This window comes from Protopterus annectens, chromosome 6.part0 (assembly GCF_019279795.1).
Source record: "Protopterus annectens isolate FY-2018-M chromosome 6.part0, PAN1.0, whole genome shotgun sequence".
In the NCBI taxonomy this organism is placed as follows: Eukaryota; Metazoa; Chordata; order Ceratodontiformes; family Protopteridae; genus Protopterus; species Protopterus annectens.
In genome coordinates this window covers 38762465-38783170 of record NC_056737.1, presented here as the reverse complement: position 1 = coordinate 38783170, position 20706 = coordinate 38762465, and the positions used below count along the sequence as shown (strand labels likewise).

General features: G+C 42.5%; 1 protein-coding gene across 3 annotated transcripts in view; it reads right to left on the bottom strand.

Annotated features, from left to right (window-relative positions):
- EIF2AK4 (eukaryotic translation initiation factor 2 alpha kinase 4) overlaps positions 1 to 20706 on the bottom strand; it is a 3701979-nt gene that overhangs the window by 2436596 nt on the left and 1244677 nt on the right. For all 3 annotated transcript variants that reach the window (XM_044073832.1, XM_044073831.1, XM_044073833.1), the window contains one exon: positions 2676 to 2798. In XM_044073832.1, coding sequence (XP_043929767.1) covers positions 2676 to 2798 — 123 coding nt within the window. The remainder of the gene's footprint in view (positions 1 to 2675; positions 2799 to 20706) is intronic.

Here is a 20706-nt window from a genome sequence, read left to right as displayed (position 1 = left end):
TGCAACAGTGAAACACGAAGAACATCAACATGTTTACCAAAGTGTGGGGTGATAGGACCATCAATTCATCTTGGACTACAAAATGATATTTTGAACAAAGGCCTGCAGTTTAGCTACTCTTTTGGTTGCAGCTGTAGAACTCCTTAGTATACTGTAAAACAAACCCTGAGCAACACACAAATGAGAGCCATTCAAGAAATAGAAGAAGCAGTCCTGTTACAGCCAGTAAGATGACAGTGACTGACACTAATCCCATTACATGTCAATGGCATGGGAATACAATACAACTTCCTTATGTCTAGCATGACTTTTATAACACAGACTTGAAATGGATTATGGGAAAGAGAAATGCTTGAAAAAAAAACAAGATCACATTGACATGTCAAGCCCCATTGGCAGTGATTTTGCAGAAAACATCTTAAAATTCTATAAGAAGCAGTCAAAGTGATTTTGAGGTATTAAAATAGCTAAGAAAGCAACGACAGAGTGAAAAAATAGATTTTTTTTAGTTCTAAGGTGGAGTTTTCCTTTAAAGAGAAAGAGGCACTCCTTAGCTGCTCAGTACTCTCCTAAAACAGAAATGCTTTAAGCTAGGCAGAAAGAAAGCTCCAAGAGCAAAGTATTGGTAAGAAATGAAAAGAAAGCTGACTGTCCTGAAAGATTAGGTGTACAAAACAATGCCTCATTCCCACATGGTTTCCCACACCTCATCTTCTCATCCTAGTATGCATTACTCAGAAACAACGCCTCATTTCCCCACAAAAGAAGGATTACTAAGAAAATGTCCTATCCTCCTAAATACCTTTGTTTTAAGGACAGGGCAAACAAGTGTACCCCTAGGTCAATAGCTGCCTAGAGCCCCTTCTGTACTAGACCTTAAAATCTGCAAAGTTTTCTGCCCCTTACAATACCTACAGTCACATTACCTTAAAAAAGCCATAGCAGTGGCACATTATTCCCTACCTAGCAAAATCAGGCTCTCCAACTATCACCTGAATAAAATAGATAAACAACTTACTAAATAAATAAATTAATGAAACAAAAATTAACTACTGAGCTAGTTAGATAATAATAACACAGTGACTTAAGTAACCATCTTGAAGCGCTTGACCCTAGACCTTTGAGCAATCTGGTAGTGTGACCTTCATGAACACTGGAAACGCACACAAACAAGAGTTACTTTCTAAGCTGCTAAGATTGTTTAGTAGCAACTAGACATAAAAATGCAATACCGGCCCTTAGAGTTCTCCCAAATAAAGGCACTCAGAACACTCCAAAATCAACACATCAGCATGAAAAAAGAGGAGCCAATGTTCTCCCCACAAAAGATGACAAAACTGAAGACTATCAGATGTGATTCTTTTTCCATTTTAAGGACAAAGTATAAAAATACACAGATTCTAGAGGAACTTGCATTTAAGTCTTCTTTAGTGGCAAATAAATGCAAATCATCACAATTATAACTCCAAAGTGTTTTTAATTTTGCAACTAAAACTGGTCTCTGTCACTCTTAAAACTTGTACTGGGATATTAACAGATTACAGTTAGTAAAAAGTACATGATTTGCAGTCAGATAGGTTTCTCTACACAGAAATGTTTGCAGATATTGTTTTACCAGTTTTCAAAAAAGCATCCCTAACCAAGATTTCTTGTAACCAATTATTTTCTTCTTGATCCCTGATTCTTTCCACTGAAAGTTATGAACATAGTTTGCACATTACTTTATTGAACACCTACTTTAAATTACCTGAGAAACCCTTTTTGTGGACTAGAGGAATCAAACAGCGGTGTGTGTGAAAAATAAACATCTAATGAAAGAGTAAATGGATGCATGCAAATGTTTCTGAACTAAAAAATACATCATTCAGTAAAATCTACAAATTTAAGAATGAAATCAAAGGTTAATTATCTGAAACCTATCTCAAAAGTCCTCCCTTCAGCTGTTAAGGAACACAGAAGAACAAAAACAATGGTAAAATGTAAAATAACTAAAAACAAAAATAAACATAAATAACAGGCAGCGCAGTGGTGCAGCGGTTAACGTCGCCTTATAGAAAGAGTTTCTCTGGTTCGATCATTTGGGTTGCCTTCTGTGGAGAGTCTGCATGTCCTCCCTGCGTTTGTGTGGGTTTCCTCCGGGTACTCCAGTTTCCTCCCACATTTCAAAGACAAGCATCTGGAGCGTTTCTCTCCGGGCTTCTGCTGAAAATAGGTTCTGTCCTTGTCGGACTTTCCCGGTCAACAAATGTTAAATAAACAGCAATAGCAAAGCAGACATGCTCATTATGCAACGTCCCCACTCACTGTTGAAATCAGCTCTCATTTTCTTAACATTAATGCTAGCACACTTCTACCTTTAAAAATCAGACACTCAAATTCCAACATCCGTCAGGTGTGGCTAAGCTTCAGACAGATGACAGGGGCATAAGCGTGGTACAAATCTGTGAACAAATAAACATGAAGCCTACTCCATCAATGAGGCTGGGAAGCTATTCCCCTCCCCTCTGAGAAGAGCTATCTATGATTAACCCTGCAAAGTTCATTCAGATGCATACTGCTCAGGAATTCTTATACTGAAAGTTGTGCTAATGAAATCACTTTAAAAAACTTGAATGACACAAAGCAAATAATAAAGAGATATTTCTGCATCTGCAAACAACAAATTCCTTTCTCACCTGTTCATGAATATAGGCAAGTCCATCCAAAATCTCACGGAAAAGCCTCCATAAACGATTCACATCTCTATACAGCTCTTGATCTATTGTGTCCCGCAAAGTGCTTTTTTCACAGTACTCCATCTGTGAATAACCAAAAATCGATTTAGGAAAAACAATTTTCAAAGCAGTGCCGGAACTTCTAAACAACCATTTACACCCAGCACTACTGAACCACAGGAGGTTACCGGGGCTATGTAATCTTCTTGTTTTGCTGCATAGTTTTCTCAGATGTTTGAGTTTATACCAATAATCTCTGGATCACAAAGATTCCTAACAGCTACAGTCTTTGAATTATTCTTTCCCGTTCTGATACCTCATCATTTCCGCATGGGACAAATATAATATACTCCCAATGATAAAAGAACAGGCTGACACTCCAAAGATGCAAATATGACACAGACACATTTTAGAAGCAGTAAATTTCTACCAACCTATTACATCAGAAAAAGCTATTTTAGTTAAAGATTGTGATTAAGGACCCAAGCTCAGTTACTAATGGAAGCCTCTGTTAATCAACAGAAAGCCTTTAGTGTGGCTCATATGACACCTGCAAAGACTTCTAATCACACTAGAGATGTCAGTGCGTCTCTTCTACACTTCAGCAATTCACCCAATCACAGAGTAATGCCTTGGTCTGTATCCTCCTGACAAAAACACAGCCCAGTTAGAGAGGGTACAGAAGTTCAGAACCAAGTGCCAATGGGTTTGGAAGCCTGAGCTTCTCAGTCTCAGACAAAACTGCTCCTGTCCTTGGGTCAACTGAAATGTGTCTCTTGCCTTATATTCTGGATCATGAAAGATCCCTCATGTTCAAGACTCTCTCTGTCTGAAATTCGGAGAGAACGATTAACACATATTCAAATACAACTAACCTCAGAAAGTCCCATTAACAGCAGCAGCAAACTTGACACCTTTATCACTCATGTTTGAAAAAAACTACAATCTCCCCTAAAGAGGGTTTGCCTTTTCCCAACTTTAAAATTAAATCATCCAATTAGATGAGTATACATAAAGGGCAGCCATGTTGGTGAAGCGATTAGCTTGTCACCTCACAGCAAGAGGTTCTTCGGTTCGATCCTAGGCTGGGGTGCCTTCTGTGTTGAGTCTGCATGTCCTCCCTGTGGTCAAATGGGTTTCCTCCGGGTGCTCCGGTTTCCTCCCACATCCCAAAGACATGCTGTAGGTGGATTGGACACTCTAAATTGGCCCTAGGCATGAGTGTGTGTGCCTTCCGTGGAAGGTTTGGTGCCGGGCTGGCAACTCGACACCGTAAAAACTCTACTGGCAATCATGAGAGGACAGGTGATCTGCTGTGGCGACCCCTAACCGGGAAAAGCCGAAAGGATAATAAGAAGATGAGTATACATAAAGACCAACATGAGATAAACCTAGTCAACCTTCATGAAGGCCACTGGCTCATAAATAAAATAAAAGTTAAATACTTACCATAATGGCTTTGTTGTCCATTTCGGTCCATCCTGAGTGATGAGTTATCCACCACCAATCAAGTTTGCCTCCTCTCCCATAATGTAGTCCAGCCTTACTGCTCCTCAGATCAAGTCTGTCCCCATCAGATACCATGGCACTGAGGAAAGATGGATAAAGTCTTCAGGTTTAGGTCTACCAAGTTTATACAGGAAGAAGAGTGACAACTTGGAAGGGGAACGGTAGGAGGTACTGTCAAGATGGACACTGAGGGACAATAAGAGTCCACTGTTACATAACTTTTGTATCCTACACTGTCCTGTACATCCATATGGGACAGAAACCAACCCAATTTTTTCTAGCTTGCATAATGAAAGGATTCCCCCAGGGGATCGCAGATACAAAGGAAGCCTGGATCTTGATATGACATCAAGTTTATAATATTTGACAAAGATGTGCACTCTTAACCATGTTACTGCAGCACAAATGTAATCTATGGAAGAATTCTTGAAAATGGCTATGAAAGTGAAGATTTATATAGTAGAATATGCTTCTAATTTAGCACCCTGGTGTTTGCTATTCAATCTATGAATGCAACAAAATTGGACAGCCATCTGGAGACAGTCTTTTTAGACACTGATTCCTAGTCTTGCTTTGTAAAAGGACACAAGGTTTTTGCCCAGTGAAGGCAGAAATGTAGTTGTCTGTGAACATCCATTTTACGAAACAGATATTCTCCTTTGATAGTATGATTAGGCAAAAAAAAAAAAAAAGGTTGATGAATGGTTTAGTTCAGAGCCATTTTAGAAGCAATTTAAGGAACAATAAAATGATTTGGCCTTAGATGGACTCTGTCCTTAAGAAAAACTAGATATGGTAGTTTGCAAGACAATGCATGGAGTTTAAACATTCATGTTACTGAAGTAGTCTTCTATGAGAGACGCTTTATTGTACAACTAAAAACAGGTTCAAACTGGAGTTGAGTGATAGCTTGCATTGCAAAATTTAGGTCTCACAGGTGAATACTAAACTAACTGCCCTGAACAGCCATTTTAAGCCGAGCCAATAACCCAGCATCAGAATCAAACCCTATACCAGGTGAGGACATTAACCAATAAGCCAAACACAGCCCCCATAAATGGTGGCCTGGGATCCTTGATGGGACGTCTAAGGATGAATGTGCCGTTTAAAAATGTTTTATAAATCTTTTGGGAAGCCAAAGAATTTGGCGTAAAGAAGCAGTCCCAGTCTGTGAGAGGTGAGCTTACACAAGGACACTATAGGCTAAACTCTAGGATACAAGCGCACATCAGGTTTTTGAAACCAGGCACACAACCCCCAGCTGATATAGCACACGACACACATACTGACTAACATATGCTGATGCACTTAAAAGCAATCTTCCAAATAACAAAGACTGGCTAAACCACCTGTCTCAGGAAGCCCAAAGGCACTCAGGAACACCACCACCTAATACCACACACAGAAACACTCTCAATGGAGCCTCAAACTCTAAGCATGCATAAGGCAAGCAAACACACTTCCTAGGATGCTCATAATAAGGGACTCCACTGTAAGACTGTAACCAGGCTGAACAAGGAGAAGACAATGGTTAGTTGCTTATTTAAAGCCAGGATCTACCAAATCACGGACACACTGAAGTCATTACATCACAGGTACCAGTATGATTCCATCATAGTCAATGTAGGTGTAAATGACCTGAGATGTACCTCGCAGAACTATATGAACAAAGGTATCATGGAGCTCTCAGATTGTGAGTCTCAGGTTAGTATGAGCCTAGCATTCAGCAGCATACTACCATCATCAAAGATGATACTACAATACCATCAAAAAATGACCGATTTCAAAAAATGTCTTTCTGGTGTCATTCTAAGGGGATCCGATATTTGTCAGCTTGAGAGGACATGGTTTACAGACCATATTGCTTGGTTAAGGATGTTCTGCATCTCTGGGCTTTTTAATACTTGCTTAAACTTTATCCACCCTCATAGTGCCTTTTTTAGGCAATGTTAAACTGACAACCCTACCAACATAGAAAATTAACTCAACTGAATCTCAGTGTTACTGCTCAATGCCAGCAACCTAAAAAAACTACATTCCCTGCAAGCCCTCTTTGTGCTCAAAAACACAGACATGTGTGCAGTAACAGAGACATGTTTTAAAGCAGTAGAGTGTACGCTGGCAATGCAAGGTTTCAGTGCCTTCAACACTTTTAGACCAGTAGCTGCACAGACCCAGGCTAAAGGTGGAGGTTTCACACTATACATCAATAACAAACATACCTCTAGGGTGGTCAAACAGCATATTGTGCTGGAGTTCCTCCACGTGCAGATCACCATAGACAAAATTGAGTACCATAACCTAACCTACTATAGGTCACCCCCCATGTCCCAAGAAGCTCACAATGCATATTTAGACCTAGAGACACTTACCATACAACCTAACACCCTACTCATGGGAGAATTTAATTACCAATCTGTAGAATGGAAATCCTACACGGCCTCAAATCTACATGCAGAGAGATTCCTGAACTTCATAAATAAAAACACTGTTGGCCAAATATTGACTACACTCACTAAAAGTTCCAACACAATGGACCTCATGCTCACAAATATGGAAGAATGCTGCACTCTCCTTCCCAATTTTCCATCCCCCTGCTAAGGTCTGACCATAAAGATGTGTCCTTCGAAATCAAAATCAACTCCAAAATTCCAGTAAAACCAGTAACAGGAACTATTCCAAGGCAATTTATCTTTATTAAGTGATGGTTTGTTAAAACTCAACTTCCCTCCAAACCCTAAGAACATAGCACCCTACACTAAATTGCTCTCAAAAACTCTGTACAACCATGCCAATGTTTATAGACACGTCATAGAGGCCATAGCACCTCCCAAAAGAAAAAAAAAAGGGCCCAGAAACAAACTGTTCTGGTGGCATCCCAAATTAAACAAGATATACAACAAAAGGAAAAAATTGCAAAAATCAGGAAGGGTAATTCCCATAAAGATACAAACTCTTTCATCAAAGTTAATAGGCAACTAGGAGAGCTAATTATTTGACATTTGTTAAGTGGGTATAACCGACTGGGCTAGAGCCCATTTTCAGCGGAGGCCTGGGGAGAAAAGACACACACACACACACACACACACACACACACACACACACACAGACACGCCCTTGTGGCAAAAGGTATATGATCGGGTTCCTCCTTGCTTGTTGACGTGCTGTGTGCACTAAAATCACTACCTGGGGAAGGAGGTCCTGCGGTGTCTCTAACGCTCATTTCCAGTACACAGATGAAGGTCAGCCTCATGATGTAAACACATTCCTTGAACCGTCCTTCCTTCACAGTGCGCTCTTGTAACAGTGGCTGCCAGAAGAGTTGGAACAAAGGGGCGACTAGCTTCTATAAGGGGGACTGAATCCACTACCTTGGATAAGTTCTGCAAACTGTGGATAGCCTGACAGGAAACTGAAAGGAATGACTGGACTGGGACCATAGCACCATACCATGTTTAGTGTCTGCTGAAGTACTGTTATGTGACACCTGGCACTAGGAACCAGTGTAATGGCTGCTGTCATCATGCCCAATGTTTGCAGTACAAGAGTGGCTGGAAAGGAGTCCTGATGAAGAAGGTCTACGACTTAAATTATGAAAGAAAGCAAACTTGGTGCAGGAAGATGCGTCTCCACATGGCAGCCACAGAAAATCAACTGACTGGGATGGTTCCAGGTTTGATTTTTTTTCTTTTTTTGTATTTACTGTGATACCCAAGGACCGATACACATGACGCAAGTAATCTCTTGCTAAAATAAAGGATTCTTTTTTATTTGCAGGAAGCAATCCTCAAGATATGGGAACACATGGAACCCTTTCAGCCTGAAAGCGCTGTGACAACTAACATACATCTGGTAAACCGTCCAGGGGGGTCTGTGGTGAAAATGATGGGATCGGAACTGGGAATGACTGGCTGCCAGACAGATGTGGAGAGCAGCAGTCAGGGCGGCTTCTCAATTTTGATGTAGAGGTCAGAATGATGATGGTCTAAAGATTGCATCCAATCCCCTTCCTGCCGGTGTTTAAGCTGGACTGCAACAAGACTACCCAGAATTTCACCTTTTGGACAAACTGATTTCTTAGCACTGAGATCCAGAATTGGCCTGAGGTCCTGAATTTTCTATGGAACTACAAATAATTTTGAATAGACTATGGGTCATTTGCGGTCTGGTAAGATCTTGGATTGTTACTTTTTACAAAAGTTGTAAAATCTCCTAAGAGTCTGCCTTCTTTTGGCTGGCTGTCTGTAAAGGTCAGTGAAGTTTGTTTGGAAACAGATATTAAAGTCATGACAGCCTTTGGATATGTTGCTCCTCATCTTTTTTTTTTTTAAACACCTTTATTGAATTATTTGTGACACAGGAAAATTCACATTCATATAAAAGTAATCAAACTATAGTAACCTAAATATTATACTTCACATATATTGCTATTTATCATATAACTTAATCAATATTACATGAATTACTCAATGCCTGCTTTTTTTTTTTAACAAGAAACATCTTCATTAAACCATCACTTACTACATGGACAATAATACATTTATATAAATGAAAACAAACCACACCAACACAATCCTAGTCACGACCATTTTACATCACAATCTACTGACAAACTCCCAGTTGCAAACACTAACCATCACTTATAATCTGATCTTTCTCATTCAAACATTACATAGCTGATTTAAGTCCTGCTGCCTTGTAGGCCTCATTCCTCCCTTGTATTGTTTACTACAATTCCCATTTTTCCTATATGTTACTTCTCATCTCTTTGTCCCATGTGATGACTGAACAAACATCTATGTGAAAAGACAGATTGCCCACAAATGCCACCAGAGTGGAGCAGTCCGGCAACCCTTCAGGAACATTAGAGATATTTGCCTGAAGACAGTCCCCTGAATCCCTGATTATTTGGCTCCCTCTGCCTCTGTGATGGCATTCACTAAAAGGCTCCCCTCTGCTATAAGATACCATATCTGTGGAAGAATCAAAGGACAAAGACTGAGATTTTCTGAAACAGAGACCTTTGCGACTTTTCTGATTCCTAAAAAAGGATCCCTGAGGGGGGTTTCAAAGCATATTCCCACAGTAGACAACCTTTTCCCCTTCTTGTTTACTCTAACAAGGTTCATTTAACTTTTGGACCATAAAAGGAAGATTCACCATAAGAGAGCAAGTATTACTTAAAAGCATCCTTCATTAAAGTCACATCAGGTAATGGCAATGCTGGTGTCTACTACTCTAGATGCCCAACCTGCTGCATTGTGAAGTAGCCTCATGGACAGATATGCAGTGGATAACATGAGAACAACTGAGTTTTGATACGTTTCCTAGGGTCTGTAGTTGGTCCCCTTTGGGAATCCAATGTTTGTTCAGCTAGGTCCCTCTGGAACCTGGTCATGTGAGATATGTATGAGGATCCATAGGTGAAAGCCCGCTTGCCACAATGGTCTCTCATCTTGGACTCCTTGTTAGGAGGATGGACACTAGAACTCTCTTCGAACAGCTCCTTTTCCGTGGCAGATGGAACAACGGAAAGCAATCAGAGGGCCCTTGCTACAATATGCCTGTCCTTTGTTATCTCAAATCTTGTCTAGCTTGTGTGGGATAAGCTCTAATACATCAGGTTTTCTCCATGCCTTCTCTGCTAACAGGCTAATAAGTGTGTATGAGGGACCACATAGCCCAGGGGTAGAGAGACCAGCCCTGAGTGCCTCAGACAACACTACCTCATCTGGGGAAGTGGTGGGTGATTACTGAGCCAAGTTCCCCTCTGATACATTAATTCCAGGAACTCCCCAAAGTTAGATTCCTTGGGGGGGGGGGGGCAGGAGATGCTCCTCTTCATCAAGGGCTATATCTGGTGTAATGGATTCCACAGGGGGAATCAAATGTGCCTCCTTTTTGCACTGACACCTTCTTGTCTGGCTTATATGGGATGTGTACCACCACATCAGGTTTGCACTATGCAATTTCTGCTAACAGGCTACTAAGACTGTAGAGGGGACCACACAGGAGGTACAGAGGCCAGTCCTGAATGCCTCAAACAATTCCTCATCTGGGGAATGGGAGTTGGTGAGCCAAGCTCCTCTGATGCATTAATTACCATATCTCTCCAAATCTGGAGTCCTCTGAGGGTTTGGGGGGACCTCCCTTTCATAAAAAGCTGTGTCTGGTGTGAGTGATTCCTCAGGGGATTCAATATGCCTTCTTTTGCACTGAAACCTTATGAGGGCACTGAGGAGAGTAATCCAACGATCCAAATGTTTCCTTAGAACCTTGATGAAGAAATGGCTTAAGGCAATCAGAACTGGTCTGTTATGTTGGGTCAAAGACTGGAGCTAAAGGACACAGGGTGGAGCCAAATAGGAGGAAGCATCCCCTTCCTGTGTTGATGGATGGCCAATAATTCTACTGAAAAACTCGAATGCCTTTATAATGCCCCACAGGGCACAAGATAAGCCAGCTTTAAGCATCTCTGTCTCCATACAAGAGGAGGCAGACAGACACTGGGACTTAGAGCAGAACTAAGTACCAAAGTCCCTGATACTAAGAATAGATCCAAATAGGATGGCACCAAGGCCTTGTACTTCACCCTTCAGCACCAAGACATGGCCAACTCCGAAAGTAAGAGAGTCAAGAATGTAAAATACGCAACTGATGTCAATGGATGAGATAGTACAGTTGTGTTAGAACTTTCCATAACAGTAGAGGTCTTACTGACCACTGTTGTAATATTCCAGCACTGCTAGATTATCCTGCCCAAGGAAATATTATGTCTGGCCAGCCAAAACCTTCTATACGACTTCAACCCACGGGCGTAGGAATACATAAGCAGACATATGAGCATAAGATCCTCAGACTATCTAGTGCCAGGAGGTCTTGAAGGTGCCTGAGTGTAAATATCAAAGAAGCAGTCCAGCTAGGAAGATACCACCACCCCTCGGTCCATAAAAGTAAAGAGTGACTACAAAGACAGAATAAGAGAGTGAAGGGGGTTGGAAGGAGGGATGCAATATTGCAACAGTGATCAGTAGGACATCAACTGTTATGGCAAGTTCTTACACAACTGTACTATGTTCCTCCTGTTGTACTACTGCAATACTAACTGGTGATTCCCAAAGCCAGAGAATGTTAAGGGTGGATGGGTTGGATATAGGGGAGCTGTGTACCAGTCCTAAAAGGACGGAGCTAGGTGTGAAGTGATGACCATGTGGCTGCCCCCAAAACAGATCTGGAGTCAAAGCCTTTGAAGAAGGCAACCTTTAAGGAGACTGCTCTAGAAGAATGAGTTGTCATGGTCGATGACATGGATTTGCCATGCAATGAATAAGAGATAGCCTTAGAAATTCAGATGGAGATGGTCTGTTTGGAGACAGGATTGTCCAAACTCACCCTCCTAGAAGACAAAAAGCTGGTCTGCGTTCCTGAAAACATTCTGCTTGAACAGGACTGAAACATTTTGTGCACATCCGCAGAATGAAGTCGTCTTTCTCCCTTGTTTTACAGGTTAGGAAAGAGGGTAGGACAATGGATGGTCTGGTTGAGGGACAGCTCATTTACTATCTTCATCATAAAAGAGGTATTGGCTCTAAAGAAGACCCTATCCTTATATAAGGAAGGGAGAAATGGCTATGAGAGCTTGAAGCTCTGAAACTCTACTGGCAGAGTTGACAGAAAGTAGCAGAACTGTGTGCCAGGTGCAGAATTTAACAGAAGTGGGGGCAGCTGATTCAAAAGGTAGTAAAGTGAGTTTTTTCCAAAAGAAAGATCATGCCCCAGGAAGGCAGACCAGGTCTTCTATGTGAGTCTCGGTAAAGGGTGTCTTTTAAAAACTGACTGACTTCAATTCTGGAAAGCAGCACAGGGTTAAGCGTCACAAAGGTAGAGATAGCAGAGAGGTGTGCCTTAATGGAGGAATAAACTGGTCGACTTTTTAGCAACTCACCCTAACAAGACATAATAAGCAGAATCTTCACCTTAAAGTGGCCCTTATTCTTCTTAGACCAAATAGAAAATCTTTTCCATTCATAGGGTTTCTTGCCTCATGGAACACACATCCTCTGAAAATGTGTATCTGAAATGGATTAATATTCTATCACAGAAAGTCAGGGTGACATCCTGTAGGTTGAGGTGCATCAGGGTGCCTTTTTTCTGTGTGAGCAAATCTTCTTGCATGGCCCCTGGATATATGGAGAATAAGGGAGAACCAATGCTGCATGGGTAAAAAGGGAGTCACTAACAAGATTTTTGGTTTGTCCTTCTGGATCTTTCCCTTTTTAATTTCTCCAAATCTTTTGGGTTTCTAATACCATGACGGGAATGGACCCTTATTCCTAAGACAAATTAAAGTTCATGAAATTAGCACTGCTTCACTCTTTGATGTCAGCCAAAAGTGCTCTTCTCAGCACCCGGAATGTGCCCAGTAATGACTCCTCCTCCTCCAATTCATCCAGAGTTATATGTATTGGTAGCATATCTAAATATGACTGTAGACTCTTTTTATAAGACCCATTGCTCCTACTACTATTAGTACTACCTGGGCATCTTTCTCCCACATTGCTCTCATTTCTGCTTTCAAATCCTGACATTTTATGACTTTGTCTCTCTCTGTATGCAGGACACTGTAGTCACTGGGTGTGGCAATTTCAATGATCAATGCTACTTTTGTCTTCTTTTCTTGGACCACTATATCTGGTTTTATAGCATCTATCTTTTGAACTGTTGGTAATGGATGATCCCATGTGATGTAGACCATCATTTTTTATGGTGCTTTGTGGCTCATGTTTCAGTGTTTTTCAGCCACTTCAGTACCATAATGTTTGCACAATTCACAGTGCAGACGTCTTGCCACATTGTTATGCCTTTCAGTATACAGTTCATCTGCCATTAGTATGTCGCAAACAGCAACGAGGTGTGCAACAGTTTCCAATTGTGTTTTGCAAAACCTACATTTGCCCATTTCTCCCACATGTTCAATGGACTTTGTAAACCAACGTGTATGTAGCCCAGTATCTTGTGCTGCCAATATTAACCTTTCATCTCTTGGTTTGAATTTGCCTCTCCTTAACCATTCCTGCATTCAGTCCTGACAAACAGGAGGTTCTTCCAGAAGTTTTCTATACATGCAACTATATTTATCCATTTTCCACATTTCTTGCCTTCTCATCTGATCCTTCACGTTATATTCTTTTGTTTTTTGGCACATTCAGTTTCTGCCTGTTTTTTTATCTACTTCTGGTTTGATTTCCATTCCTGCTTGATGCCGATATGCTTCTACTAGATTAATCAAAGTCATCATCATGTTTCAAAACTTTCACTACATTTGGGTCTTGTGAGGTCAGCAGATATGTGTGGAGTCCCACAATTGCAGATCTATGCATGTAATCAATTTCAAGGAAGCCCATCCCTCCTTCAGAGCGGGGAATATATAATCGTGGTATGCACTGATTTTTATAAATCATTTGATGAGCACGAAGGATCCTTCTTGTTTTCCTGTCTAATCTATCCAACACATTTTGGGGCCAGTCAGTCACTCCAAAACTTTTAGTTATGTACTTACCATAACTTCGGATGTATGGGATCCATCTCGCCTACATTCATAACTGATGGGTTCGGAGACGATCCATCGGCTCCGACTCGGCCACTATATAGTAGAACTAAGTCTCTAATTGGCTGGGCTACCCCTTATCCCAGAATGCACCACGCCTGCTTCCCCAGATCTTGTTTGTTCGCTTTCATACCTACATCCAGGCTCAGAAAACATACCAACAACTGAAACAAACTAAAGTCCTTCAAGAGAAAAACTCAGTAAGTATCAAAATTTCCTCTAAATCCAATGGGAAGGGGGGAGGAGGGCGGGTACGTATGAATGTAGGCGAGACGGATCCCATACATCCGAAGTTATGGTAAGTACATAACTAAAAGATGTAATGGGATCCTATCTCGCCTACATTCATAACTGATGGGACAGCATCCCTAGCACCTAAATCCCAGGTGGCTCATTGGAAAACACTCCTGAGAACTGTGGAACCAAAGGAAGCTCTACCTCGAGAAGCCACATCTATCTTGTAATGAGAAATAAAGGTGTGCGGAGAAGTCCAGGTAGCAGCCGCACAGATATCATCTATCGATAATTTGGAGTGGAATGCTACAGAAGTAGCCATTGCCCTGGTAGAATGAGCCTTGACTGGAAATGGTAGCTCTTTGCCGGACTGTGAATACATGCAGGAGATGCAATCTTTAATCCATTTGGCTATGGTGGTTTTAGCCACCGGTTGACCCAACCTTTTTTTCCGCAAAGGACACAAACAGCTGATCTGACTTTCGTGTCTGATTGGTCCTACTTAAATAAAAACGCAGTTGTCTGTGAACATCCAACTGATGGAAAATATATTCTGCGCTATTGGTGAATTTGGGAAAAAACACAGGAAGCTCCAATGATTGTTGAATGCATAAGGGAGATGCTACCTTGGGCAAGAAAGAGGGATTCAACTTGAGAGACACTCTGTCTTTGTGAAAAGTCAAATAAGGAAGATTAGAACAGAGAGCCTGAAGCTCTGAAACCCATTTGGCAGAGGTTATTGCCACCAAAAAGGCAGTTTTCCAAGATAGAAATTTTATATGACAAGTAGCTGCTGGTTCAAAAGGGCGGGCAGTTAAAGAAGAAAGAACCATATTCAGGTCCCAAGGAGGCACAGGATGGGCTATTGGGGGCCGAAGGAGCCACGCTCCTTTAAGGAAAGATTTGCAAAGTCTGTTTGCCATTAAGGAAGGATCAAAAGAGACATGAAAATTAGAGATAGCCGCCAGTTGGACTTTGATTGTGGAAACTGAAGAGCCCAGATAAAACAAAGAAGCCAGGAACTCTAAAACCTGAGGTACTGGAGCGGTAAGGGGATCTATACCTCGTTGTTGGGCCCAAACAGCAAACCTCTTCCACTTGCTGGAATACAGTTTAGTAGTGGAAGGTTTGTGAGAAGAGGACAAAATGTGGATGACGTCTGGAGAAAGAGAGTTATCTCTGACTAAGGTTGGAAGTGGAGTAACCAGGCGGCCAACCTCAAGGACCTGAGGGATGGATGAGACTGTCCTAACTGATGAGTTAACAAGTCGGGCACCATGTCCAGAAGCCATGGGCCCTCCACCGCATACCTCAGAAGGAAGGGGAACCAAACCTGACGAGGCCAGTGTGGAATGATCAGAATCATGTCGCTTCCAAGATAAATCGCCTTCTGTATCACCTTCGGGAGAAGGGGAACCGGAGGGAAGGCGTACAGTAGACCGGAGGGCCAACTGTGAGCTAGAGCGTCCCTGGGAATCTGCCCCTGAGAGGGAGTCAGAGTGAAGAACTCCCTGCATTTCGCATTGTGAGGGCTGGCGAACAAGTCGCAACAAGGGAGGCCCCACTTGGCGAAAATATTTGCAGCCACCCTGTCTTTGAGAGACCACTCGTGGGGCAACAGGAGGGTCCTGTTCAGCCTGTCTGCAATCACATTGGATTTCCCCGGAATGTGCGTTGCCACTAGGAAACGCTGGGTAGAAATTGCCCAATGCCATACTCTCACGGCCTCTCGGCAAAGAGGGTAGGACCTGGTTCCGCCTTGCTTGTTTATGTAACAGACTACCGACATGTTGTCTGATGGGATCGCAATAGTACCCCGGGGAAGAACATGGTGAAGTGCTTGCAATACCAGTAGCACCGCTCTCATTTCCAGGATATTGATATGTAAGTGCGTTTCATGAGCCTGCCATGTACCTTGGACAGACCTGCCCAGATAATGCCCCCCCCTATCTGGGAGGCGTCCGTGGTCACCGTGGCGACAGGAGGCTGAAGGGCAAAGGGTCGCCCCTGGTCCAGGTTGGACCGAAGTAGCCACCAACGTAGGTCCCGACGGCAAATTTCCGTAATCTGGACCAAATGGTTCAAGGGGAGATCCTGAAAGGACCATTGAACAGACAGTAGCCATTGCAGCACTCGCATGTGCAGCCTGGCTAAGGGGACTAGAAGAACAGTCGAGGCCATGGTGCCCAATAACTGCAGAATCAGTCTGGCCTGAACTTGTGATCTGGGTAACAAGGTTTGAACTGAGACTGCAGGACCTGAATCCTTTCTATCGACAAGAATGCCTGCATTCTTCTTGTGTCTAACTCTGTGCCTATAAAGGTAATACGCTGAGACGGCTGCAGCACAGATTTTTCCCAATTGAACGTGATTCCTAGTGAATGACCCAAACTGACTGTGGTCATAAGCGCCCGAACTAATAGATGCTTGGTGGTGGCAGTAAGGAGCCAGTCGTCTAGATAGGGAAACACTTGGAATCCTAGACTTCTCAAGTGAGCTGTCACTACTGCCAGGCACTTGGTGAACACCCTGGGGGCTGTGGTGAGACCAAAGGGCAGAGCTCGGAACTGGAAATGACTGGTTCCCAGGCGGAAGCGTAAGTGACTCCTGGACTCTTGACTTATCAGGATGTGATAGTAAGCGTCCTTGAGATCTATGGAGCACATCCAGACATCCTTCTCCAGTAAAGTACAGTACCATACCATACCATAAATGTAGATGTCCGATAGGTATGCATCTGCAGTCATCACATATAGGTTGTCCTGCCTCAGGCAGCCCTTCGGTCGTCCGGATTCCAAAGTCTGGGTCTGGCCTCGGCTGATGTCGCACTTTCCCCGACGTCAGAGCGTCTGAGGTATAAAAAGCATCAGCCGACGCCATCTTCCTCAGTTTTTCTTGCCCCAGATGCCAGGTGCCCTCTAGGAAGCCTAAATTTGGAGAAATGCAATAAATTCCAAACATTTGCAAATATATATATATATATATATATATATATACAAACAAATACACCATAATAGATCCCCCAGCTAGCTAATAGAGGGGTAAGCACCCTAGGAATACCACAGAGGGAAGGAGGGAGGGTAAACCTGACTGCAGATGCATACCTATCGGACATCTACATTTATGGTAGGTACAAAACTGTACTATGTCCTTCAAGGATGCATCTGCAGTCATCACATATGGGTAGAATACCATAGCCAATCTGGGGGTGGAGGAACTAAGTAAAGGATGGTGTAGTTAATATACCCTGCAGGACTGCCGTAGCAAAGCCTGCTCTGGATCTGGAGTATAAAGGTAAATTGTAATGCTTGGCAAATGTATGCACGGAGCTCCATGTAGCAGCTTCTAAAATGTTCTTGGTAGCCACCCCTCTTAGGAAGGCTGTGGTGGTGGCTGTGGCTCTCGTGGAATGAGGTCTAATGTTTGCTGGCACAGTTTTTCCATTAAAGGAGTAACAAAAGCGAATGCAATTTCCTATCCATTTTGAAATTGTCTGTTTGGAAATTGCTTTTCCTTGTGCCCCAGCAGCATATGCTACAAACAATTGGTCAGTCTTTCTGCAACTTTTGGTTCTGTCCAAGTAGTAGCGTAATTGTCTGTGTATGTCCAGAGTAGAGTGTGCAGAAGTTTCTCCCCTTTATTTTGTGGTTTTGGGAAGAATGTAGGCAAGTGAATTGCTTGGTTCAAGGATACCCTGGATACCACCTTTGGCATAAATGTAGGATTGGTCCTCAAAGAAACTCTGTCTTGATGAAAGATAAGAAATGGCTGCACTGCCATTAAAGCTTGTAACTCACATACTCTTCTTGCTGAGGTTATGGCCAGAAGGAATGCAGTTTTCCAAGACAGAAACTGTAGATCCGCCGATGCTGCTGGTTCAAAGGGAGGAAGTGTTAGTTTTTCCAGCACAAAGTTAAGGTCCCAAGTAGGTAAAGGTGGTTTCCTTGGAGGATTGATGTTTTTGATTCCTCTTAGAAACTGTCTTAGGAGAGGATGCGAGAAGACAGGCGGATTAACATTGTATTCTGCTGAAATTGCTGAGGCATGTATCTTAATGGAAGAGTAAGACAGGCCATTGTGGAACAATTCTGCCAAGTATTCCAGTATATGTGCTATGTTCATCACTGTCACATCTAGGCCTTTTGTTGTGTTCCAAGTGTGAAATAGTACAGTTTTGTACCTACCATAAATGTAGATGTTCGAAGATCCACATTGCTGCAGTCCTTACATATGGGTAGTCCGCTGTCCTCGGTCGGCCCGAATACCAAAGTATTAGGCTGACGTCGGTCAAGGCGCTTAAGACTGACATCAGGACGTCAGGGTACAAATGCGCATGACCGACGTCATATCCTCAGTCTTTTCTTGCCCCAGATGTTAGAAGGCCCTAAAAAGAAAGGCCAAAACCAAAAGACAGCAAAAAACAACCAACCACCCCTGCACTAATCCTATTTACAATATTTACAATATTCACAACCCAAACCACACAACCGCCTCTAACTACAGAGGGGAAGGAGGGAGGGTAAATTGGACTGCAGCAATGTGGATCTTCGAACATCTACATTTATGGTAGGTACAAAACTGTACTATGTTCTTCATCTCACATTGCTGCAGTCCTTACATATGGGTAGAATCCCAAAGCAGAGGTAAGGGGGGATGGCAAAACTATAAAGCATTAGGAGCTGCCAAAATGCCCTGTAAAATTGCAGTGGCAAAACCAGCCCTAGATTTAGAGTAAAGTGGAAGGTGGTAATGCTTAGAGAAAGTATGCACTGAACTCCAAGTAGCTGCCTCCAAAATATCTTTAGTAGCCACCCCCCTTAAAAAAGTTGTAGAAGTGGCAGTAGCCCTAGTGGAATGAGGCCTAATCCCAGCTGGAATCTCCTTACCATGATGGGAATAACAGAAAGCAATACAAAAACCAATCCACTTAGAAATAGTTTGTTTTGAAACAGGCTTGCCCTGAGAACCCAAAGCAAATGAAACAAATAACTGCTGAGACTGCCTGAACCCTTTAGTTCTGCTCAAATAATATCGCAACTGCCTGTGTATATCCAAAGTGTGCAAAATCTTTTCCCCTTTATTTTGGGGGTTTACATAAAAAGTAGGCAAATGAATAGTTTGGTTTAAAGACACACTAGAAACCACTTTAGGCATAAAGGAAGGATTAGTACGCAAAGATACCCTATCCTTATGGAAAATTAAGAAAGGCTCAACCGCCATAAGGGCCTGTAATTCAGAAACCTTTCTCGCAGAGGTAATGGCCAACAAAAAAGCAGTCTTCCATGATAAATATTTCAACTCGGCAGTAGCTGCAGGCTCAAAAGGTTGTAGAGTGAGTTTCTCCAACACAAAATTGAGATCCCAAGCAGGAGTAGGAGCTCTACGTGGGGGTCTTATATTCATTGCCCCTCTAAGGAATTGCTTAAACAAAGGATGAGAAAACAATGGTGGGTCACAGTCATAGTGAGCAGAAATTGCTGCAGCATGAACCTTAATAGAGGAGAAGGACAAACCTTTGTCCAGTAACTCAGTAAGATATTGAAGAGCCACACTTAAATTAGGCTTAGAAACATCAAATTCCTTTGCTGTACTCCAAAATAAAAATCTCCTCCATTTATCTGCGTACACTTTCCTTGTACTAGGCCTTCTGGCCTCCAAAATAACATTCAAAACTTGCTGTGGAAGCTGAGACCCTCCAGGGTTTAAAACAGAATATGCCAGGCTGTTAGATGTAGAGTGAAGTTTGACATTGAGTAAATGACTGTTGTCCTGAGACAGCAGGTGTGGAATCGAAGGCAAAGGCCATGGAGGCTCCGTACCAGACTTCTCAGTAATGGGTACCAGTGCTGTCGAGGCCAATCTGGAGCTATTAAAATCATCTTTGGCTTGTCCTGTCTGACCTTCAGGAGTACCTTTGGGAGGAGAGGCAGAGGTGGAAAGGCATACACATGAAGATTGCTCCAATTGAATGAGAGAGCATCCACTTTCCAGGCTGTGGGATGAAACCTTTTTGTGCAAAACTTTGGCAGCTGGTAGTTTAGTGGAGAAGCGAACAGATCTATGTCTGGAGTTCCCCATAACACTGTCAATTTCTGAAATACATGAGGATCCAATTTCCACTCGTGGGGATCCATAATTTGTCTGCTCAACACATCTGCTAAGGAGTTCTGTGCTCGGCAGAAACCTTGCCTGAAGATTTAGCTGTAAACTGAGAGCAGTCTCCCACAAAATCATTGCTTGTCTGCATAGAGGATAAGAATCGTTCCCCTTGCTTGTTGATGTACCACATGACAGTTGTGTTGTCTATTAGAACCAACACCTGCCCTGGAAGAAGTAAATCCTTGAAAGCTATTAATGCAAATTGGACTGCTAACATCTCTTTCAAGTTGATATGTAGATGTTGAAGTCTGGCAGGCCACGTGTCTTGTACCCACTTTCCATTTAGATGAGCTCCCCAAGCTTTGTCTGAGGCATCTGTCGTTAGAGTCTGACTCGCCTCTGGCCGGGTCACAGAGAGTCCCTTGTTTAGGTGACATTCCTGAGCCCACCACAAAAATTCCTTTTGAATGCAAGGTATTATCTGAATGACAGTGTCCATATCTTGGCAGTGCTGTGTCCATACATTCTTGAGATACCATTGTA